We start from the raw sequence: 24624 nt of genomic DNA, 5'->3' as shown, positions 1-24624 counted from the left end.
ATTGCCATAATAGGAAAAAAAAAAAAAAAACCGTAGCTCATAGCTCATAGCTAAGCTCCTGCTTGCTTTCTTTGCTTCAGCAGAGCGAGACCAAGGAGAAGAAGAAAGAAAATATAAATAACTTTATAATTCATACAAATAATGGTGGTGTTTGGCGCCAAGAAGGTCGCCCATGTGGTGTCCAGTATTGGCGGGAATGGAGTGGGCCAGATTTTGGCCGCCTTGGCCGCCACTATCTTGCTACGCGCGTTGTCCGGGCCCGGCCCTGCTCTCTCGCCTGAAAATGAAACCGGTGAAGAAAACGACGACTTCTCTGATACCGATGATGATGCTCCTCCAGCCGCTGGCAAAGTTTTTCCCGTTACCATAACATGGAGGAACATCACCTGTTCCCTCTCCGATAAACACTCAAAATCAGTAAGAAAATGAAAATTTTCGGTTTTTTTTTTAAATTATTTCATTTACTGTTGCATTTCTGCCTGGTTGCCAACAAATTGCGAAAAGGAAAAAACTATATTGAGCTTTTTGAGTTAAAATTGAAAATCAAAACCATACGACTATTATCGTCTTTTAAATAGGATAAAAGATATTTATTTTATGATAGGTTCGGTTTCTGCTTAAAAATGTGAGTGGAGAGGCAAAACCTGGAAGATTACTCGCCATAATGGGGCCATCAGGATCGGGAAAAACCACGCTGTTAAACGTTCTGGCAGGTCAAATTTCAGCATCGCCGCGACTACAGTTGTCAGGTCTTTTGGAGGTCAATGGGAAGCCTAGTTCAAATAAAGCTTACAAGTAATGACATTATTAAATTTGAAACTACTTATAGTGTAGTTTATATGTGGGTGTGATTGGCTTTTCTAAGAGTGGTTGTTGGTTGTTGTAGATTTGCTTATGTGAGACAGGAGGATCTTTTCTTCTCGCAGTTGACAGTGCGAGAAACATTATCTCTGGCTGCAGAGCTTCAGCTTCCAGAGATATCTTCTGTTGAAGAGAGAGATGAATATGTGAACAATCTCTTATTTAAACTAGGCCTGGTAAGGGTAACTTGATTTCTCTATGTTGGAGGTATGATATTGTGAGGCTTGTGGAACAAATTATTTTCGTAATGTTAATTAGCTGTTATTTGCTTTTCATAATAATTGAGTGTTTTGTAAATTAGGTGGTTCACTGGAATCTACTAATTACACTCCTACAGCGTATATTACTGATAATATGACCTTTGTTTTTAGGTTAATACAAAGTTGTGCTGTAAAGGGATTTGATCCCCTCATAGTCAATTATCATAAACATTATTATCCTGATTCAGTTTTTCATTCTGTGTTCCTTTTATTCTTTCTTCAAAAGGTCAGCTGTGCTGATTCAAATGTTGGTGATGCCAAAGTTCGTGGGATCAGTGGCGGTGAAAAGAAACGTTTATCGTTAGCTTGTGAACTGATTGCAAGCCCGTCTGTAATATTTGCTGATGAACCCACAACTGGTATGCATGATTAAATGTAATGTAATTCTTCTTATAAGATAGCTCTTGATAACTCAAAGTTTTTCCTATTTAGACTTTGATCTCACTCTTTGAAGGTAGGTTTAGTATGCTTGACAAAAGCCTATCTGTCATGCTATATTTAGTGTCAACCAATTGCCTCCTTAATGGTTGATGAACTCCAGTTCTCTGGTATTATATGTCAGCAATTTTTCCTAAGAAATCTTGATAGAGCATATGGGGTGCAAAGAATGAAATGGAGCTAAGAGTGTTATCGTTTGGAAGTTCTTCATAGAATATCTGCCATTTATAGGAATGTGCACGAACAAGTCAAAATTCAATTTGACATATCATATCATGTCCATAGCAATCAGTTATAACCTTTCTTGTAGAACATCAATACAAATAGAATGTCTTGTTGGTTGGAGAAGGTATTCAGGTTTTTCCTGTGAGATTAATTAATCATCTTCAAAAAAATAATGAAGTGCTTTTGAACTGTCAGATCCTGTTTGTTAAAAACTAGCAATCAAGTATGCCAGGTATGGATTTCAAAAAGAATATTAAAACTACAGCTTAAGAGTAGCTAAATAACATTTTTCAACACAGTAGAAATGAATAACTTGCTGAATATTTGATTTGTATGCATGCGTAATTGGAGATTAGCTATGTACTGAACAAGGTTGGCTGGTGCTTATACACTCTCTAGTTGTACATTTTGACAAATTAAGGCTGCATAATCCTTAATTAGCCATATTTTGGGACATGAGGCAGTGTTCAGATGCAAGTGACAAATATAGACAACCTCCACAATGAGTGTTGCCTGCAGATTTGAATTGTAGCCTTCTAGTGCCCACTGGATAGATTACTGTTAAGAGCATAAGTTATGCAGAAACCAGTGCCCATAATGAGTGTTGTCATGCAGTATTCCTATGTTATGTTTTGTATTGAAAAAGTAGTAATTTACATATTGGACTGTTTCAAACCAACAATAGCTGTAATGGATACCAAAAATTGATGATGAGAAGATTTTAGCTGGCACCTGAAAATATTTGGCATGTAGGTGTCTTTACTATCACATATTAAGTTCATTTGTCCCCAGTTATTTGATGGAAATCAATGTTAAATATATAAGACCATTTGAAATCAAAGTTTCCTCTTGCTAGGCTTAATTATTCTGCTTCACCTGCCTAGGTTTAGCCAGAACTGCCCACCCCGATAGGGTTTTGTTAACTGTTGATTGGGTTAAGCCGTGTATATTTTTTCCTTATCCCCATTGGAATTATCCACTGGTCATAGAAATTTTTTCCAGGGCTGACTTTGATTTTCCAATTTCTTGTGGTGCATTCAGGACTTGATGCTTTCCAAGCGGAGAAAGTAATGGAAACTCTCCGCCAACTTGTACAAGATGGTCATACTGTAATTTGCTCCATACATCAGCCTAGAGGTTCTGTGTATGGTAAATTTGATGACATTGTGTTGCTAACAGAGGGTGAACTTGTTTATGCTGGCCCTGCACATGATGAACCACTGGAATACTTCTTAAGATTTGGGTTGTAATCAAACTTTTCTTCTTTTAATTGTGCCAATGTATTGTTTGCCTGTGTACTATGGTTCTTTCTCATGTTTACTTTTTGTCAAAATTATTTAAATACTGATTGACTGATTTTTATTCTCTGTAAGCAACTTGCAATTGGAAGAGACATGCGAAAACCTGGGACAAGTAGTATCTTATTTATTTAAAAATATGTTAGTTGACCATTAAAAGGGTGCATAGTTGGATTCAGGACCAAGAAACTCCATAAAGTGTACACCATCCTGATTAACATCATTATTCTGATATATTGATTAGCATCAATATTCTGGTATGTTTGATTATAATGTAACACTAGCGTTCTTGTATAGTGCTTGAAATCTAGCTGCATGTTTACACATCTGTCAGCATCAAAGCTTAGCAGTGCAGGAAAACATTGTGTTATTGCTGTAGCCTTATCAAACCAATATTCCTTGTAAATAAGAATAATAGCAACCTATATACTGATGCATTGCTTTTTATATATTTTGACTAGGCATGGTTCTGTTTCAGTTTGTATGAGTGTGGATGATCTATACATTGTCAAGTTCACAAGCAATTTACAGTTTCATGGACAAATGCCATTTACCTTCAATCTAGAAGCCTTCTTCTTCTTCATCTCTCTCTCCTTGATATCATATTACAAAACCTTTGATAACCGCAAACTTGGTTTTTTCCTTCTGCATTTGCTTTCTTCCATAAAACAAGGACTGTGTTTCAAACTGTGCATTTAGATTAAAATAATTAATCGAAATATACCAGTGAGACTTATGCTTGAATATCGGTTAATCAACAGGTACCAGTGTCCAGATCATGCAAATCCTGCAGAATTTTTGGCCGATCTTATATCTATTGACTACAGTTCTGCTGACAGTGTCCACTCTTCTCAGAAAAGAATTGATGCTCTTGTTGAGGCATTCTCAACACAGTCATCAGCAGTTCTTTATGCCACTCCATTTACCAGACAGACTGGTCTAAGGCATGGCATTAAGTTCAGCAAGAAAAGTGTTGCTAAGAGGAAAGGGGGTTGGTGGAGACAATTTTGGTTGCTTCTAAAACGTGCATGGATGCAAGTTCGTTTTTCAAATTTTACTATAACTTTTATGTCTATATAATTTTTTATTGCAATCTTTAAGGACATAATAGGATTTAGGGATAATGCTTCCTGTCCAATCTTTGGTTGATTGAGATATTGTGGTAATCCATTTCTCTGATTTTTTTACTGCTTTATTTTACCCAGGCTGGCAGATAATTTTAATGACATAATTAATGTTTCTTTAACCAACTTTCTATGTTTCATCCACTCCTGGGGACTAGAGCCACAAGGAGGAAAATGCCTAAAATCAATAAAGTCAATTGTATAACATGTTAGGCTCTCTCGTGAGGTTTTTTAAAAAAGTCTTGCTAATTATTTTGCTTTCTTCTTTCTTTCTTTTGTATTGTGTGTTATGTCCATGTACCTGTGCCTGTGTGTGTATGCACAGGCTTTTAAAAGTTTTTTATTGAATGCACATAACTTCTGTACCTTTCTTTATCCAATTGACAAAATGGTTGACCAGGCTTTTCGTGATGGACCAACAAATAAAGTTCGAGCTAGAATGTCAATTGCATCAGCTTTAATATTTGGGTCAGTTTTCTGGAGAATGGCAAGATCTCAGACGTCCATACAAGATAGAATGGGATTGCTTCAGGTATGAACCCTTCTGTTTCCTTGAAATTCTTGCTTTCTTTCATTTTAAAACTGCGACCATGCATTTTTGCAGTATATGAAGTTCCTTTTATCCTACTTTACGCTCTGATTTTGCTTTTGGTAAGACTGTGGACCACACTGAACTAATTTTTTATCTATAGAGCAACTTGGTTGAAAGAATGAGGATTGATTGTACTGAATTTGGGTATGTTCTTTGTATTTGTTAGGACATCTTCAGGAAGGTTGTCTCGTGAAAGTATAAACCATTTACATATCTTACTGCTTACTAACTACCTTTTTGAATAATTTAATGAAAGGCTTTGACCTTGTTTTTGAATATACCTCTTTTCTTGTCACAAATGATTTACCAATGGGTATATATGTTTTTTTCCTGTCTCAGTGAACTATTTAGAGGGAGAACCAATAAGTTTTAGATTTTTAAACATCATGAAATTTCATATATTGTACATGTGATTCTTAAGTGGCATAAGTGTTGGCGTTTTAAAGTTCCTTAGCACTCTTTGTAATCATGTGCCCTGTGTCAGGTTACTGCAATAAACACAGCAATGGCTGCTCTCACAAAGACTGTAGGTGTATTTCCCAAGGAACGTGCAATTGTAGACAGGGAGCGTGCAAAGGGATCTTACACACTGGGACCCTATCTACTTTCCAAATTGATAGCTGAGATACCTGTGGGAGCAGCATTTCCTCTAATGTTTGGTGCTGTGTTGTACCCCATGACTCGTCTTCATCCTACCGTGTCTAGGTCTTTTTCGTAATCTACCCTTATAATCAAGCTCTTTATATTCTTTACAGTAGAGGTAAATTTGTTGCACCAAATCTGCAAATATCATTTTTTATTGAATTGATTGATCACCACACATGTAACCTTTGTGGAAGAAGATAGCAAAAAAAAAGAAGAAACAATTTTTATTGACATTGTTGTCAATGATACATAAGAAAAATTTAAGAATGCCTTGATACATCTCCCATGGGAGAGAACCCCTTAAGTAGTAGCTTTTTGTTCATGGCTTTTTTAGGAGATTGCAGTTGTGCTCCTAGATGTGCGAATGAGTAAGCATGAATTTTTGTAGAGTAATGGCAATTATTTCATTGATACTAGCAAAGAAAAGGATCTTGTTGGAGTTTTTCAAAAACGCTTGTTATCAAGTCAATCCTGTTGTTATTTTGGTAGAATGCTTATGAAGACCATTTCTGTGACAAAAGCAAGCAATTGCAATTGGTTCCGAAGTGTGCCTTGTCTAAAGAATGGTGTAGTTATTTAAACTATAATTTACATATGATTAACTGCCTCTTTTTCTCTAAAATGTCTATTGTAAACACAAAATTGTGGTTTATAGTTGTCAATATTGAAATATTTGAAAAAAATCACGACATTAAGCATCAATCATTAGATGATTTGTAAGTTCTTTCATAGTGATTAAATGAACTGACCTAGAACTTTTACTTCATAGATTTGGAAAGTTCTGTGGAATTGTGACTGTGGAGTCTTTTGCTGCATCTGCAATGGGTCTGACAGTTGGGGCCATGGTTCCAACTACAGAAGCAGCAATGGCCTTGGGACCCTCTCTTATGACAGTCTTCATCGTCTTTGGAGGATATTATGTAAATGCAGATAATACACCGATTATCTTCCGTTGGATTCCCCGTGCTTCTCTCATAAGATGGTACATAAATTAATACTAAGCTCTGGTAGTGCATTATTTGGTGATAAACCAGGAGCTGTGTTATTTGTCCTTTCCTTATGATAAGTCACATCTTTCTTTACCTGCCTTCAGGGCTTTTCAAGGGCTTTGCATCAATGAATTTTCTGGTCTTAAATTTGATCATCAGCATTCGTTTGACATTCAGACTGGAGAACAGGTATGAAGAGATCATAATTCCCTCTGTTTGACTTTGAATGAAGAAGACTGTCCCGCTTTGACAAGACAGAGCTATCAACTGGAATGTTCTGTTTAAGACTAAGAGAAAATCAACTTCTGGGTTATTAATATATTACTATAGCATATTGGAATGTCCTTGTTCCAGTGTACATAAAAGAACTCAAAATTGTACAATTGTTCAGTTTCTCAAAGCCAAGTAACTATGAGTAGTCAGGTTCGTTAATTATAGCAACTTGTATTAAAGGATGGCTGAACATTCTAATTAGAACAGACCTCCCAGTTCATAGATTGGTGAGAACAGATTGATCTGCAGAGAATGCAAAAAAGCTACATGCTTTACTCAAATTTAATGTGCGGAAATAGTTTTCTCAACAGTGCATTTACCATTTAGTACGAGGACTAACTCACTTTGTATGGATAGTTACAGGAAATCGTCAGGAGGGCCAACATAGATAACATTAATAGGGTTAAGCATTCTCATGAGATTTTACTTTTAGTCAAACGCAATCTATGCTGAGATTCTCTTTTTCTTGTTAACCGTTTTCATGAGACTTTTGTTTTAGTTAATTTTAGTGTATGCTAAGATTCTCTTTTTCTTAAATAATTACAGGCACTTGAGCGACTCTCCTTTGGAGGAAGTCACATCAGAGATACAATTGTAGCTCAAAGTAGAATTTTGTTGTTTTGGTATTGTACCACTTACTTCCTCCTTGAGAAAAAGAGACCCAAATACCAGCAGCTTGAGGCACCTGCTATTGGGCAGATGGAACCACGGCTAAAGCTTGAGCCTTTAGAAACTGACCACCCTCCTTCGCTGAAACAAGTTGAACAAAATCAGCAGGTTGAGTCACCTTCAGTTGACCAAATCCGACCATTCATCCTAGAAGGTTTGTAATCATTTAGGCATTAATGAAGTTGTTAATAGAAGTACTACTATTTATTGATTTATGTCATACAGGTGCAAAGTAAAGGAGATGTCTTTGCAATAAAGGAGGGTCTCATGCATTTTCTGAGCTAATGAGATGGTTCTATAGTACATCACATTTACATCAGTGATTACTGTGTAGCGGGAAGTATACTTTCCCATGTAAAATCTTGTCTGTAATGGATCTTTATGGCATCCAAATGAACCATATCTTTGACATCTGTTGTCTAATAATTAGCTAAAATAGAGGAAAATCTAGTCTTCCTAATACATACTGCTATCATGATATATCATATTGTTTTGAGAAATTTTTATGTAGTTATGCTGTTCCGTATGCCACTAAGCAAGAGAAGGAAAGAGGTCCTTCAGATTTCTTCATGAATTGCAGCTGCAAAATGCTGAGACCTTGCTTTCACTTGGACATGGGCATGAGTCTTGATATTTCCGATGGAGGACGTTGTGGTCCAGCATTACCAGTTGTTTTTGGCATGCGAGAATAGTCTCAACTCTAGATTTTAGGACCACATCTCTTTGCTATTGACTGAGCACTTCCCTCGTCATTTTCAGTGGATGGATTCAACCATAATAATTTGCCCCTGAAGTATGTATGTGTTCCATCTACTTTTGAGGCAGCTGAGCAAGGATTGCAATTTGTCTCGCTAGGGTCAGGTGTGGCCCAGACTCAGACTTGACCTAATCAGACCGGGATTCCAAAGAACAGTTCATAATAGGACCTGAAACTTTCTAGGATCACAGGGGACTGCTAGCTCATGGTCGCTAATAATTTGATCGTCAATTTTAATTATTTTTTAGATTAATTGGAAATTATGGTTGTTGGGTTCGCTTAGATTGAGTAACTCTGCCTAATGGAGGGCGCAGCAGGCAGCGACGCCCTCTCTTTCTTCCCCTCGCATACCTTCTCTCTCTCATTCTCCAAATTTCCCTATCAACAAATCCTTCGTTATGCTCTTAATTCCCTTCGTGTCAACCGAAGAAAACGAAAGTTAAAGTTTAAATTATGTTATTCTTTGTGTCCCATCTTTTATTTCAAACGAATTTAATTTTTTATCATTATTTTTGAAAATTATTAAATTTTTTTAAAAAATTAATTTTATGTAATATTTTAAAAATTACTGAATAAAGTTGAGTTTATATGATAAAAGAAATCAAACAAAAAATTGATAATTTGAAACAAAAAGAGAATACTATAGAGAGGTTATAGATGTGCTGGAATATATAAAAAAGGTATAATGTTCAAATAATTCTTAAATTTATAACTAATGATCAAATAAGCTTTTATGATTAATGATCGATTAATGGTTATTAATGAAAATATCATTTTATATCTACATGACATTGAAATAACGTTGATGTAAAAGATGAAAATGTCACATGATTATATTATCATATCTAATAACATATTACTTCATCATCAATTATAATGTCATCATATCACATCATTATCAATTCTGATTAAGGATGAGCAAAATCAAATCAGACTAATTATCCATCCAAACTAAATATGATTTGGATAAAACGATTCGGTCTAATTGATTTATTGGATCAATTGGTCCAAAATATTTGATCCAATTGGTTTTTGATCGATTCTCGATTTGAAATTTTTTAAACCAATCCACTCAAAAAACTAAACTAAGTTTTTATATATATTAAGAAGAATTGATAGTAAACTTAATTAATGATAAACTTAAAATATTAGTTTATTATATGTACGTATACAAATTATAATTATAGCAATTTAATTTTAATTATATATATTTATTTATAAATGTGTCTTAATATGAATTACAAGTTATATATTTTAAATAATATAACTTATATGTTAATATTATAATATATGATAATAAATATATTAATAAATTATAATTATTACACCGCAGTAATATTTGGTAATATAAAATGTTATGAATATATATAATTATATAAATATTATATATATATATATTTAATTTATACATAAGTATTACTATAACTTATAATAAATTTTATTTATATGATTACACTTAATAATTTTATTAATTATTACCTTAGTTTTTATAACATATTGTTTATAATTACTTATTATTTATACAAACTTTGATATAAAACATAATAACATATAAGTTGTATCATTAATTTCATATATATATATAATAAAGTAATATATAATATATATATATACATATATTTAATTTATACATAAGTATTATTGTAACTTATAATAGATTTTATTTATATGATTATACTTAATAATTTTATTAGTTCTCATCTTAGTTTTTATAACATATTGTTTATAATTAGTTATTGTTTATACAAACTTTAGTATTAAAATTAAAATATTATAACATATAAACTGCATCATTAATTTCATATATATAATAATAAAATAATATTTTATATATACATATATTTAATTTATACATAATTTGTATGTTTTACAATTATAGATAAAGTTTATAAATTTTAATATTACAATTTATAAAAAAAATGATAAAATATTGATCTATTGGTTAAAAATCAAATCAATCAAACCAATTCTGTATTTGGTCGGTTTAATCTTCTTTTATATTTAATCAATTTTAGTCAATTTTTTAAAAATATTTATTCCATTTAATTCTTAAGTATGATAGATCAAATCACTTAATTTACCCATTTGTTCACTTTTAATTATGATATATTAATACGCTAAGTTAATCTTATACGATATAAAATGATAAATGATATTTTGATTAAATTAATTATTAGTTATAAGAATTTATTTGACTCGAAATACAAATATAAAAATTTATTTATATCAAAATAAAAATATAAAAATTTTTTTAAATAATTTAGAGACCTTTTTTAGATACCATATTCATCTAAAAGTAACTAAATTTCCGAGATAAGTAAGATACTAAAAAGTCCTTGTCAAATTATTATTAGTTACGCGGTAGAATCGCCGCCCCCCTACAGTAGAATACAATTTCCCACTTCTCGTTGCAGAAGCTTCGACTTCCTGTTAAAAGAGATTGTCCCACACGTCACCCTTCCGTTGGGCCAACCTTAACTTTCTGCGAAATCAAACATGTAAATTCCTGCCACGTGTCCTAACCCACTTTGTCTATAAATACTCCGTTTTGTCATTAACATTGCCCCGTTCATATATCTTTCCACAACTTTAGCAACTTTGTTTAGCGTCCAAAACCATGGAAGCGACTTCTTCTCTTTGTTCCACAACTTCAGCTCTCTCGCCACGTCCATTCTCCGGCGATCCATTATGCCGTAGAAAGGGTCTCGGAGGAGAAAAGAGAGCAGTTATCAAAATATCGGCGTCGAAAAGGGACGCACATGGTCGCGACTTTGATGGGAAGCTTGTTGATGAGAGCATGATCGTGTTAAGAAAGAGAATTCACGAGATGAGCATGTTGGAGAAGAATCACGAGCCTCCCGAGCACTGGATGGAGTGGGAGAAGCAATACAAGAAAGCAGACTATGACTCTGATGTTTGTGAAGCAGTAGGATATTTGCAATCAAAACTAATGGAAACCAGGCCCAGCGTGGCTTTGGGAATGGGAGCTGCTCTTCTTTTTAGCGTATCAACTTCAACGGCCGTACTTCTCTTTCATGTTATGGCTGTGTTAAAAGGGTTATAATATAATTAGGGTTCACTTTGTTACTACTTTGATAGCAAACTTTAGGAGCTTTTTTTTTTAACTATATTCATTGTCATCGTATTCATAATCTAATTTTATTGTAAAAGGTAATTTGCAACATAACATTCTTATGCTGTGAAAATCATATTTTTACCATATTTATACAAATTATTCTAAAAACATAAATTGTTAAATATGATTTTTTTTTTTTTTTGTTCGTAGTGTCGAAGCTATTATTGTCTTCCTCACGCTGCCACGCCAAGGTCGTCATATGTACTTTGCTTGTAAGCAAAAGTAACTTTTCGTCACGTCTGTCGCTTGCTACAATAAAAAGTAAATTAGTATTACATATTTTCATCATTAAAACATATTAAGATAAAGCAATAAGGTTTATTTAATGTAAAAGAATTCAATTTGCACTGACTTCCCTCTTTTTTTTTTTAAGTTATATTTTTGTATATATTCATTTGATCAAATCAATTTTTATTTAAATAATTAATAAGTTTTATTTGTTAGAAACGAATTCTAATTTTCATAGACTTCCTTTCTTTTTTTTTTCTTTTGATAATTTTTCTTAAATTTCACCTGAAATAATTCTGTCTTTAATACAATAAATAATAAGGTTTATGTAATGGCAAAGAATTGTAATTTACATCGACTTCCTTTCTTTTTAATAACTACTTGAAATTAAAGTTAATCAACAAATCATATACGTATTTATTTTACGGACTATTATTTTATGCACAATCAATAAGGTTTTTAAATTCTACAAACAGAGTTAGAATATTGTCACACATTTTTTAATTTACTATGCTTTTTACATATACCTTAATGAGGCATGTAATAACTCTTTAACTCCAATAATGGTTTGTTAGATAGTTTTTCTTATCTCTACTCCTAAACACCAACCTTTACTCTTTAATTACAACATTTATAAACAAATAAGATAAAGACAATCAAGCTCCTAAACATGGATCGTCCATCACCTTTCAAGCATGTCTTTTAGATTGGAAACGTGAACCCATGATTTATAGACTTACTTAAGTTCTATTTTTAAAATTTAAAACGAGATTGGATTTAACTTTCAGTCTGTTACATTTGGTATCAAAGCAAACTCAAATTTTTACTAATGTAAGGCTCTCATGAGAGATATAAGGGTCAAGATAGAATTGGATTAGGGTAAGAGTCTCTTTCTTTTACGAGAAAAGAGCTAGAGTAACGAGGGTGTTACACAATTAAGTAGGGTAGAATGTCATGAATCTTATATCAATAAAAGATGGAGTTAGTCTTGGACTCTTGAGTATATAAATATAGATCTTCTACCACATATTAAGCATGTTTTTTGAGTTAGAAATATAGACTCATGATTTAGAATTTGGCCACACAAAATTAAACTTTAAGTTCTGACTTGTGATACAAAGCATAAGCCAACAATTAAATTAAGTAGTAATAAATTTGAGATTTCTTAATTAATTGCATATAACATTCGCTGACCTAAGACTTTATTTAAATTAATAATTTTTTATTTTTTTCTTTATATTTTATACTAAACAAAATTTAAGAAATAACTTTTTCTTTAATTTACTCACTGATTTGATATCTTCCTATCAAACATTCTGTTAAACAAACACAAGATGGTTACGGAATTAAGAAAAAAAAAAACGCGTGAATAGTTAGTTGAAGATGGTTTAAGGAGTCAGTTACACAGTTGCAAATGGGATGATGCCTTCACCTTCGCCACTTGCTTCAAATGTGACCTTGTCTTTGGTCAACGATACCTGGCCACGGCCGGTGGTGGTGGTGCTGCCCATGCTCCCATCTATTTGTTATCCTTATGGACGGCCTTTATATATATATATATATATTAACACTTGAATAATTCATTTTAAATTAGTCAAATTATTCTTTATACCTTCAGAATCCAATTTCAAATGCTTTTTAATTCATAAAGCGTTTGCTTATTCCATGTTTTTTCCCTCGTCAGGTGCTCTCCAATACATATAAAATATTACCAAAATCCAACTAGCAAAGTTACTTCTGTCAACTCCTCTTTTTTCTTAATTTGTCAGATAATTTTGTTTTTGTTATATATAAATTCATAGGCGAACTGGTCCTATGTAATTTATTCTGGTACGTCTCTCCATTTTGTCTTTTTTTTTTCTCTTTGTGGTTGTATGATGATACAGAGAACCTAACCGTCGTCCTCATTAAATTCGAGCCGGTTCTCCGTAACGAACACCGTCACTCGACGATCGTAAGTCAAGCAGTGATGTGACGGTAAATTTACCTGCCCAATACTGTGTGTTAGAAAAAAGAATAGCTTAAATTACTCCTAAACTTAATTGAAATCAATAATTGATGACTTTAGCAATAATTACTGTTAGGAGAATAAATTAATAAGCATGATTAAGGATATTAAAAGGATAACTTAATCATGCAGTTATAAATTAAGGGATTTTCAAAAAAATGGAAATTAACCACATGTCGCTATCACGATGTGACAGGTGTTGTCGTATTGGGATCCACTCTGAAATAACGCGCTAAAAAACTGTAGATGTGCTGTTAACAGACACGGTTTCTCCACCCCTTGTCGTCTAAGGTATCGCCTGAGTCACATGTCCTACAAGGCCACAACCATATTTTATTCAGCCTATCAAACTATAAATATAGTGCCAGACTCAGTACTACCCCATTTCCATCGACGCAGCATTCAAATATTATCCTTCAAAATTTTCTTTGCTTCAGAAAGCAATGGAATCAACGTCTCTATGTTCATCCTCTCTTTCCTTCAACCCTTTTCGCAGCTCAAGAACCTGCCTTCGAAATCATCGTCAGAGAAAGGCGATCTCGATGAAGACATTCGCCATGAGAAGAGAGGCGCACGACCAAAATTGTAGCGGACGTCTTGTTGATGAAAACATGATTGTTCTCCGGAAAAGGTTACACGAGCTGAAGATGATCGAGCGGAACTACGAGCCGCCGGCGAATTGGATGGAGTGGGAGAAACGTTATTACACGAGTTATGATTCGATAATATGTGATGCTATGGGTGTTTTGCAAACCCAGTTGATGAATACGAGGCCAAGCTTGGCTCTGGGGATGCTGGCTTTGATAGTGTTAAGTGTGCCAACATCTGCGGCTGTGATGTTTTTCCATGTCATGGAAATAACTAAGGGGGTTCTTGTAGCTGGGATCCATATGATGTAAGAAAAGTGATGATCTATCTCGTTTGTAAATACATAGAAAATTCATACAGAACAATAAACTATTTGGGTTTTTATTTTTTTTGACTTATTTTTAGTTTTGGGATCTGATTTTTAAAGTATGCCAGTAATTCATAAATTTTGGTTAATTATATTTTGAGTATATAAATTTATTATATATATATATTTGCCCAAAAACTGTGCTTATGCTTTTGATATTGAGCTTGTTAGAGTTAAACCAAATTAATTCAATTTTATATTTAAGTTGCTTATGTGACTTCTCCATTATTTGATGGAACTAATTTTTGGTCCCAATGATTGTATGAGATAATTGCCTTTAATTAGTAACCGAGGGAGGATAGAAGTATTGCGTGCGCCGCGTGTGTAACAAATGGCAGGCGGTTAGAAAGTGTTGTAAAAAAAGGTGAGACATGTTTGACAAAATTTAATGGATGACTGCGCAGGTTATTATATAAAAACACGAATGCCAATTAAATTTTTGACTAATGAAAATGAATATTTGGTGACTTCCAATGAAATACTATTTATTTATTTTTAAATTGAAAGAACGAGAATTTAAATTTTATTTTTTAAGTAAGAATATACATTAATTAATGAGTCAAATACTTAAATTTTAAAATACTATTTATATTAAAAAAATATTAATCTAATCTAATTTAATTATCTAAATAATAATTCCCAATTTTACAGATTCTTAAAAAATTGAATCCTTAACGTCATTTTAATAGATAGGCCCTTCACCCAAAACTTTGAAATATTGTATCTATTAGCAATTTTTATGTTATGATTTCTCTTTTTTTTTGAAATTCTTATATTATGATTTCTTATTATGCAAATTTACTTTTTCATATTGGTGATTGTTTTTGTTTATTTATTATGTAGGGGGATTGTTATTTTCAAATTTAAAATTAGAATAAAAATTTATTTAAATTTTTTAAAATAATTTAAAGACTTTTTAATACATTATACCTAATTAATATTTATGCTTTTTTTAAATTTTTGCTATTTTCTATAAATAATTATTAAATTCTCAATATGAATTTTTATATAGATCAATATAAAATAACAGGGTGAAAAGAAGTGTCCTTGAAGCCCTTTCAACCTTTTTAATGATGGTCATAGCAATCATTCTCTAAATGCTATTGTTCCAAAACAGATTACAAAAAATTTGGGAGATATGGTTAAACCATCCAACCATTGACAGAAAACAACAAATAGTTTGCTCTGGTATTACGAAGAATACAAGGAAAATCAACTGCATTCATCACATCGCCAGTATCCAGTAACGCGCATCTAACAAACAAACGAGTCCATCTTATTTAATGGGATGGCGACTGCTGCATTGTGATGGCACCCGCTTGCTAAACAATCACACAGCAAGATTCTAATGTGCCAAAGGCATTAGGCAAATCTCTCAAGCTACATATTTGGCAGCAATTTAAAGTAAACAACAATATACAGAGACAAAGAAAATAGGGCAAACACATGCTGCCAGAAGAGAAGTGCTGAAGCCTCACTAACTGCATAATTCCTCAAGCTAGCAATAGCTCCCAACAAAATGGCACTTGGTGTAGTGTATTGCAACAAAAGCACAAATCTGTACATTGCATCACCAGGGACAAGAAAGTTCATTTTACTAGCAAGTGTCACGACCCCTATTCCCAGCAAAGGTAGCACCAATAGCCTTGCCACCATTATGCCAACAGTGGTTCGGAGTCCAAGCTTGGACTCATTTGGACCCTCAGCTAACATACCCCCAAGAATGAGCATCACAGAAGGCACCATTGCACCAGCTAAAATCTCCAAGCTGTCTGTGAGGAAAGATAGGGGAGCATCATTTCCAAAGACAAAGGCTTTTAATTGAGGCACCATACCAACAATGATAGCTAACAGAGATGCAATTGTAGGGGGCTGAAGTATGTGCTGTATTGGAGTTTGTTCAGCAACAATTCTGATCTTCCTCACTACTCTAGGTTCAGCCAAGCACCGAATGGACATAGGACTGCTACCACTAGTCTCTACATTGGTATCAAGGTCGGGAAAAGTGGTTAGTGAACGACTTGAGATGCTGTTAAAAACCCTGGCAATGAATGGTGTCTTAGAATGTTCGGTCTCTGTTTCTTCAATGCCTGGCCATTCAGCTTCTACAAGAAGAGGCCTGCTGATATCATTAAGCGGCCTCTGTTCCTCAATTTCAGTCCCTTCTTCGACGACCTCATAGAACTCCAACGGTGGCTCCATCATGTGATAAACAAGGGTGTAGACAAGAATTACAGCAACCCACTGTGCAAAAGAGACATAGGACACACCTCTCGAGTGGCAATGGCGTCCAAAAGGGGAATTAGAAGTGTGACATACAGATCCAACAATAGCAATAAGAAGGTTTCCAGTATTGCCAAAGGCAGTCATGATAATGGTAAATCTCTTGAACTGAGGTGGCGGGCGACATATAATAACCACCAAGAACCCAAGCAAGCAACCAATAAAAGTACTGATTAATACATTGACCGGAATGAACCACCACTGAGCAATGCTATCAAGCGTAATGCTTTCACCCAGTTGGGTAAATATTAGGCAGGGCAAGAATAGGGCGAAAACAAGCTTGCTTAGGAGCTTAAATGTAGCTCTCGGAATGATTTGCGTTTTGGGATGTGCAAGAACCAATCCTATGACTGTAAGAGACAGAAGTTTCATCAAAGGCACTGCACTCAACAAATCTTCACCGCTAGACTTCATATTATTTTTAGCAATTTCAGCTAAATAACGAATCATCTTTCTTTCCAAGTCCTTAGAATATTAAACACCAAATTTTCAATTTCTTCCTGCAAACCCTACAAAAGAACAAGAATTACACAACAAAAATAGTGAAATCCGACACATTCTCCAAAACCCATTGGATAAAGTTGTCAATTGTAAAACATGGATTCATTATAGTACCACAGAATCTCACAAACTTATCAATAACCATAACTTCAAAAATACCCAGCAGCAAGAAATTAAATGAAATCAAAGAAAATGGATAAAAAGCTGAAAAGATTAAACAAAAATTCCTGCTCCAGCTAAATCAATGAGAACGCAGAAAAGGGTATCAAAGACAAAGAGCGGGTTAGAGCGAAAACTTACGAATCAGGAAAATACGTCGAGAAAGAAGTAACAGCTGAAGAGAAGAAAATACAAGAGAGAACCAAAGATTCACGGAAGAACTTTCGAGTTTAGAGATGTAGAAGCATGAATCAGATATCGCCTGATAAGTGGATCAATTTAAAAAAAGCAAGAAACCACCCAACTTTTTTTTGTTAATTCAAACAAATTAATAGGACTCTCTTTTTATGGTGGAAAATTTTGGGACTCTTTTTTTCCCTTTAGTACCCTTCATTTTCAGCATTTCTACTGTCCATTTCCAATTCGGCCATTCCAGGCTATCAATATCGACAACAGACTTCAAAACGTTCCCGTATCTGTTCCTAAGTTTAATAGTATTGTTTTTTTTTTGTCGCAAGACATTCCCGTTATTGTTTGTAGTTTTTTTTTTTTTGGTATTCCCATATTTAATTTAATAATTAATATATTGCGTATATTTTTTTACTTCATAAATTCTATTAGAACCCTCCCTCTAATCAAATTAAAAGAACAAGTTCATGGCAAATTTTGTTTTATGTATTTTCATATTAGCAAACAATTTTTATGACATTGATGAATATTTTCGATAAATCTTTGCTATTAAAATTTTTAATGATTTATTTATTTTTCAACAGGTACAAGAATTTATTTTAGAAGTCACTTAATATATAGAAGATTTTCCATAAAAAAGTATTGATAATCTTAAATAATTTTTAGCTAGGTAATGTATTATTGTAAGAAAAAATTATTATTTAATTGCATTAATTCTAAATTCTTTCTTTTTAACAATTTATTTTTTCCTTATTAACTTTTATCAATATAAAATACTTAATCTATTTAACATTTAGTTTTCAATAACATACCAACAATTTTTATATCATAAATTCAATACTTAAAATTAAAAATTCAGTACTTAACTTTTTAATGTTGAATTCAAGTTGGATTTTTTCCGTTTATCAAATAAAAATAATTTTTTTTAGAATATACTCATATTCTTACCTTTTTAAGCACAAATCAAAAAATTTTGATAGCCATGTTTGAAAAATAAAATGAATATTCAACATGAGATACTAGTAGTCATTATTCATAAATATTATATATATATATATATTGCTAACCAATTTTGTACCGTTCGCTGATAGTGTGATGAGACCATTTGGATTGATTATTCTAAAAGAATCAATTGGATTTCAGATCTGTTGTCTGGTTGGTTCGTTAGAATCAAGGTTTAAAATCCCAAAAAATCAATTTAAAACCCCATATATATAAATCATAACAAGAAAAGTTCTTAATATACAGCATTTAAAATTTGATAGATGCTTATTCCTTAGATACTTAAAAATGGGTTTTAATTACTTCTATAATTCTAGTGAATAAAATGTTTTTGCAAGCAGAAATGATATTTCTAAAAGAGTATTTTAACTTTTTTAAGATATTAGTAGAACCAAAATAATTTTTAAAAAGTAAATTTCTCCACCAACTATTTAAAGTGGGTGAAAATTACCGTGACTCTTTGCTTTTCAAAAAAAAAATTATTGTGACTCTCACTGAACTTGTACTGTCAGAAGAATCTCGATGCATAGTGTAAGGACAATTAAACTTTCGATTAAATGACTTTGTTAATATGATATTTATCAAATGAAGTCAGTAATTTCAGAATATGATCTTTTACTGATGAAGAGGTTGTAAATGATAAAGATGTTGCTCATTAATACAAGGACAATGAAATGAGAAATGGACTCAATATATTTTAGAATTATATTATTTATATAATACTAGATAAATAACTATTGTAAAGAAAAATGTTTTTCAAAGCTCGATAAGATTAAAAAATTAGTAGTATATGGTTTAGACTTGAGAGTGAAAATTATTTATTTATAAAATTCATGACGAATAAGGTATGGTAAAAGAACTAATTAATAAATATTATAATAATAAAAAACTTTTGCTTATACTTCTCTTCCTTACAAAATTCAATTGCAATGTGTTGATAAATGTTATCATAATTAATAAGTAAATAAAGTTTGTTAATTAATATAAGAATTTCAAATAAATCTTAGATTAAAAATGTCTAAGTAAAAATATTAATAATGAGATGAAATAAATTTGGACTTATAGTTATGGAGAAATTTCTAATAATTGCACTCATATTTTTTTATAACTATTATATATCTTATATGAATAGGTTTTAGAATTTGTACATCTTATTTTAGGTAAAGATTACTACATAGTTGCTCATAACAATTATTTAAAAACCAAGGACGACTCAATAATTTTAAAAACTTAAAACGAAATATTTTAATAAGGTATTTTTTATTAAAATTTAAAAAAGTTTATTGTTTTAGTCTTTTGAGATATAAAAGTTTTAATTAAATTTTTATAATCAAGTTCTTTTAATATTTATTTTTTAATTGATAATATAACTAATTCATTTAATCTTTTTTAAGACATCGTTAATTTTAAATAAGATTCTATTAATTTTAGTTTTCAAAAACTTATTTCTCTTGAAACCAAGGGCTACTTAATAATTTTAAAGACTTATAATGAAATATTTAAATGAGTTCTTTTTTATTGAAATTTAAAAAAAATATTAAAATTTTATTGTTCTAGTCTTTTATGATGAAAAATTTTTAATTAAATTTTTATAATCAAGTTATTCTAATATTTCTTTTTCAATTAATAATATAATCAATTCATTTAATATTTCTTAAGACATCGTTAATTTTAAATAAGATTTTACTAATTTAGTTTGAAAAACTTATTTCTTCTGAAATAATATTTACTAAAACTGTTAACATATTTTAAAAGCAATATATGCATTTGGAAAAGAATCAACTTTTCTTATACAATTAAGTCTGTCGATTGAACTCTTATCTTTTATTTGTATAATTTCTTTTAAAATTTTTGACTTTAAAAATAAATATAAACTATTAATATTAGAATAGTTGTTATATTTTAAAGAATATTCAAGATTAAAGTAATATTTTTTCAAACTATTATCGTCTAATGACTTCAACTTTTTACCACTAAATAAAAAACTAAAAATACTTTCATATATCTTAAATTATTCAAATATACTTTAGATTGAAAAAATTGCTTGATCTAATATATATAAGAAGTAATAAATTCTAAATGAAACTCACAACTTTACGAAGATAATAACGTAACAAACTTCCCGTATATTCATGAGGAAAGAGAAATTCAAAAGTTCATATTATAAATTAAAAAAAAATTAATATTATATATATATAAAAAATAACTATTGAAAATCTTTAAATACATATTTATTAATTATCTTAATTTTTATATGTATTTTAATATAATTAATTATATTATTATTATAAAATTATAGAATCTTTTCAAATTTGAAGTCTAAAGCCCTTAAAGGAAAGGACTAAGGGCCTCATCCCAAAATTTTAAAAAATTATATATTTTTTATTTTATTTTAAAATTTTATTTTTATTTTTTAAAAATTTTATAATTTCATCTTTCAAATATTAAATTTTTTATTTTCGTCCTCTCAAACCTAAAATCTTAACTCCACTATTGTCTAAAAACCCTTACATGGCTTTACCTAAGAGCCACCCCTGTTACAAACAGTTTTAAAATCTGAAAAAAAAAAGTGTGAATCCAATTAAAAGCAAGACACTTAAATCGTTAGTAAGATAGTTTTTTTTTATAGATCTTTAATTTTTATCTTAATTAATTATTAGATTAAAAATTAAAATTCTCACATAAAAAAGACAACAAATTATTATTAAAGGCAAAAAGTTTGAAAAGAACCTTGGAGAGACTTTCATAATTTCATACAAAAGACTTGGCGAAATTCCACGCGCCATTTAGCTTTAAGGTTTCGTGATCTGTACCAAGGGCAACAGATCAAACCCAGAAAAGTAAGCTGCCTCCAACAGGCATGGAAGTGTGCTATACGTGACTGATCTTCCCCGGATTTTTATGTAAGCCTTTTCTGCAACAACCTACAGCAAAATGCAAGAATAGTAGCTAGGGTTAACATAGCTTAATCAGATCAGAATTAAAATAATTATGTGGAATTAATAAGAGGGAGCTCCCTTCAGTCCAAGACGTGACAGCTAGAACTGAACGCAGCTCCTGCATCGTTGGATCAGAAACACATCATATTTTCCTGCGCATTCTTTGATGAGCTTTTGAACCAACGAGTCAGCAGCCAAGTACCAGCCCTCAACTGCCTCGGACTGGACTGAAGAGAGCTCCTTCATCCATAACCCTCACAAGAATATACTATATCACAGACACTCAACATTCATAGTATATTAATATAGATAGATATATAATATATGGACATTTATCCATCAGGTGCCGGCCTCCCCCTCTCCTATATATCTAAGAATCTTGTGAGAGAGAGAAAGCAGAGTGAGCCAAAAATGGACTGATTAAGGTTATTGACTTTATTGGTGCAAAGGGAGCTCATAGGGTTTTCGAAAGCTTTGATAGGAGAGGCAAAGGGCTGCCTAGCTAGGGCTTCAATTATTTGACCATCACGCAAAGACAAGCTTGCAATTAGGAACACTCCACAACTCAATTTTTTGATGCAAAAAAGAGGGACTAAGCAACTCTTATATAGGAGAGAAAAAAGAGAAGTAGAGAACTCTGTTCATGCAACAACAGAAACAATCTTCTGTACCATTTCCCAAAGTAAGCTGAAAAGCCCCCTGCTGAATCACATGTGACTTGCTTAGACATAGAGTAAATGGTAGGTACGAGGATGGGAGAGGAAAGCAGATTAAAAAGTAGAAATGAATGGACGGATGGGGTGTCTCGACATCGAAATCTAAGGGCAGGCTGAGAGGTAGATTGAGGGCAGGGTCATGCATATTATCATATAATGTGTGGTTTGAATATTATCCTAGTATTTTTAAGCCTTTCTGCTCGATGTAGACAACCCAAAAATTGTCGTACTCTGCTGAATATCTTGTCATACAGCTGTATGCATCTAATGGCAACTACTGTAGATGCAAAGCTTTTCCGCTCACTCCATCCCAATCCCATTTGTCCTAGACAGCCACCTCTTCCATCTACCTTTGTCTTCCTTTCTATCGTCCCGATCTACTTTAGGAGGCCAAGAATCTCATTATTACAGCGGATTGATTTCATTGCATTTTGAACTCATAACCATGCACGGATCAAATTTAAGGCCATCACCGACTTTATACATCAACACATCATGCATGCTGATCTTTTTCTTTTTTTTTTTTCTGTAATCCATGGAATAATTAGTTGGAGTTGAATAAACAGGAATTACAGTCCAACTAAGGCCTAGTATCATATTATTTTTTTCCCTTAAAATGTTTATTTTACATTATTTTATTATAATTATATTGATATCACGTAAAATTAAAAATTTTGGGATTAAGATTTTTAAAAACTTAGTTTTTAAAATCTTAATTACTCATAATATTGTAATAAGATAAAAAGAAAGTGAGTGTGGACATTAATTTTGAACAAAAAAAAGTATAACATATTACTCGGGGGCATCAAACTATTGGATTAGCTCCTTTTGAGCACACATTAAGCCATAATATGTTCATGCTAAGTGGATCTTTCTCATAGCTTAGAGGTTATATATCTTCTCTTCCCTCAATTACTAGCTTATCTCTTTGATTAAAAAAAAGAACTCCAGCTGGTTTGGTATGATCTTTAAAGTGTTTTGTTAGCTTAATTAGTTGACACCCGTATGATATAATCAAAACTTTCTTTTGAATATATGTAAGACAATGTCAAGTGTTTCTTATTAGAAAAAAGTGCATTAAATGTCTTGAAATATCCAAAAAGGAAATGCAAATATGAAACATGCATTCGAACATTTGATTAATTATTTAGTACACGATCTTTTACTTAAAAAAAACTTTAAATCATTCTTTCTCCAATTATTAAAAAAAAATGCAAATATGACATATAACATGTATAACATGCTTATGTTAAGACTTAAGAAGCTTGTCTTTTTATTTATTTTATTTAAATTTTTTTGATTGAAGAAGATATATGAAGCATGTATGTACGTCTAATAAGTGAACGATTGCAAAAGAATATTGCTCGAAGGAGTTGGCTCTTAAGAGAACCAAGCTTGTTGGCTTCCAACTATAATTGGCAAACTGTATCAAAAGTCGGTTGGACGGTTAGAATTTTACCCAACCAAACCAAGTCTCTTACTAACAATATTGTTCCCTGTTCAAAGTCACAGTAAACCGAGTTAAAAAAAAAGCAGTAAGATTTCTCTATTTGAAAATTGGGAGGCATGCTATGTTAAATCGATGTTATGCAGAAGTGTACCTTAATTTGGCAGACTCTGATGGGTCTCTTTTTGATGCCTTCATGGTGTTATTGGAAGATATGCTGGTTTTTGTTTAAGGGCACATCATCCTTTTTCAGCCTTCTGGACGTTGCTTTTGTTCTTGCTTGAGGAACCGTTTAATTCCTCATTGATTAATGGAAGTTCTCTCCTGATTTAAAAAAAAAATTGGCAGACTCTGTACGCCTGTAGCTTGTTTTTTGGAGCCATTGATTGTACTGAAGACTTGTAATCTCTCTCACTCACAGTTACAGCTTACAATCGCTAGGACTATACGTGACAGAATTTATAAATCAGGAATCTCTCCTGTAAACCCTAGTACCCTGTCTAGTCATTTCTCATTTCACTTTTTATATACAGTTGCCTTTGCCTCTTTTAACCATGAAGGATCTTTCTTCTCTTGCTTTTTATTTGTTAAACAAGTTATCAACATTTTCCAGTATTATAACCAGAGAAGTCCACGGGCAGAACCCAGGACGGTCTACTGGGTTGCCTTTTTATAAGATCCGAACTAGGTCGAATCCGTTTATTATTAGAAATAAAATATTTTTTTTATTAATTTTTTAGTTTTTAAAATATATATTAAGATTAAGATTAAGTAAAAATAAAGTATTTATATAAGCTAATAACATAAACTAATCATGTTGGGTTGAATTGGGCTGTAGCTTTAAGCTTAAATAGGTAGCTAGGCTCTTGGACACTTGGTTATAATTACGAGCTAGATAATTTTTCAATTTAAGTTGATTACAAAAAGTTA

General features: G+C 31.9%; 4 protein-coding genes across 6 annotated transcripts; 3 read left to right on the top strand and 1 right to left on the bottom strand.

Annotated features, from left to right (window-relative positions):
* Positions 1–31: 31 nt before the first annotated feature.
* Positions 32–7874, top strand: ABCG7 (ABC-2 type transporter family protein). 2 transcript variants are annotated; one of them, XM_007045011.3, is made up of 12 exons: positions 33–417; positions 605–795; positions 887–1037; positions 1348–1480; positions 2826–3027; positions 3844–4120; positions 4607–4738; positions 5283–5503; positions 6213–6425; positions 6537–6621; positions 7252–7528; positions 7600–7874. In XM_007045011.3, exons 1-12 carry the CDS (start codon positions 142–144, stop codon positions 7608–7610), a joined length of 2169 nt encoding a protein of 722 aa, XP_007045073.2. In that variant the 5' UTR covers positions 33–141; the 3' UTR covers positions 7611–7874. The 2 variants fall into 2 exon arrangements, with proteins under 2 accessions (XP_088659772.1, XP_007045073.2); XM_088803646.1 differs by lacking the exon at positions 7600–7874 and having other exon boundaries at positions 32–417; positions 7252–7536.
* Positions 7875–10709: 2835 nt separating this feature from the next.
* LOC18609740 (uncharacterized) lies at positions 10710–11329 on the top strand. Its single transcript, XM_007045010.3, has one exon. It carries the CDS (start codon positions 10749–10751, stop codon positions 11193–11195), a length of 447 nt encoding a protein of 148 aa, XP_007045072.2. The 5' UTR covers positions 10710–10748; the 3' UTR covers positions 11196–11329.
* Positions 11330–13840: 2511 nt separating this feature from the next.
* On the top strand, positions 13841–14475 carry LOC18609739 (uncharacterized). Its single transcript, XM_007045009.3, has one exon. The coding sequence runs from the start codon at positions 13947–13949 to the stop codon at positions 14400–14402; it is 456 nt and encodes a 151-aa protein (XP_007045071.1). The 5' UTR covers positions 13841–13946; the 3' UTR covers positions 14403–14475.
* A 1141-nt stretch (positions 14476–15616) lies between these two features.
* Positions 15617–17812, bottom strand: LOC18609738 (Auxin efflux carrier family protein). 2 transcript variants are annotated; one of them, XM_007045008.3, is made up of 2 exons: positions 17543–17812; positions 15617–17250 (listed from the first exon to the last, which is right to left on the bottom strand). In XM_007045008.3, exon 2 carries the CDS (start codon positions 17189–17191, stop codon positions 15839–15841), a length of 1353 nt encoding a protein of 450 aa, XP_007045070.1. In that variant the 5' UTR covers positions 17192–17250; positions 17543–17812; the 3' UTR covers positions 15617–15838. The 2 variants fall into 2 exon arrangements, with proteins under 2 accessions (XP_007045070.1, XP_088660134.1); XM_088804008.1 differs by having other exon boundaries at positions 15617–17241; positions 17543–17800.
* Between the last annotated feature and the right edge of the window lie 6812 nt (positions 17813–24624).

This window comes from Theobroma cacao, chromosome 2 (assembly GCF_053813885.1).
Source record: "Theobroma cacao isolate CCN51 chromosome 2, ASM5381388v1, whole genome shotgun sequence".
NCBI lineage: Eukaryota > Viridiplantae > Streptophyta > Magnoliopsida > Malvales > Malvaceae > Theobroma > Theobroma cacao.
Note: the sequence above shows the minus strand (reverse complement) of the source record. Positions and strands in the feature narration are given on the sequence as shown.

Excerpts from the sequence above, each read along its gene's own strand:
- LOC18609738 (XM_007045008.3), bottom strand. The coding sequence starts at position 17,191 with ATGATTCGTTATTTAGCTGAAATTGCTAAAAATAATATGAAGTCTAGC.
- ABCG7 (XM_007045011.3), top strand. The coding sequence starts at position 142 with ATGGTGGTGTTTGGCGCCAAGAAGGTCGCCCATGTGGTGTCCAGTATT. Across the intron at positions 796-886 it reads AGTTCAAATAAAGCTTACAA|ATTTGCTTATGTGAGACAGG; the intron begins GTAATGACATTA and ends TGGTTGTTGTAG. Across the intron at positions 4,121-4,606 it reads TAAAACGTGCATGGATGCAA|GCTTTTCGTGATGGACCAAC; the intron begins GTTCGTTTTTCA and ends ATGGTTGACCAG.
- LOC18609740 (XM_007045010.3), top strand. The coding sequence starts at position 10,749 with ATGGAAGCGACTTCTTCTCTTTGTTCCACAACTTCAGCTCTCTCGCCA.
- LOC18609739 (XM_007045009.3), top strand. The coding sequence starts at position 13,947 with ATGGAATCAACGTCTCTATGTTCATCCTCTCTTTCCTTCAACCCTTTT.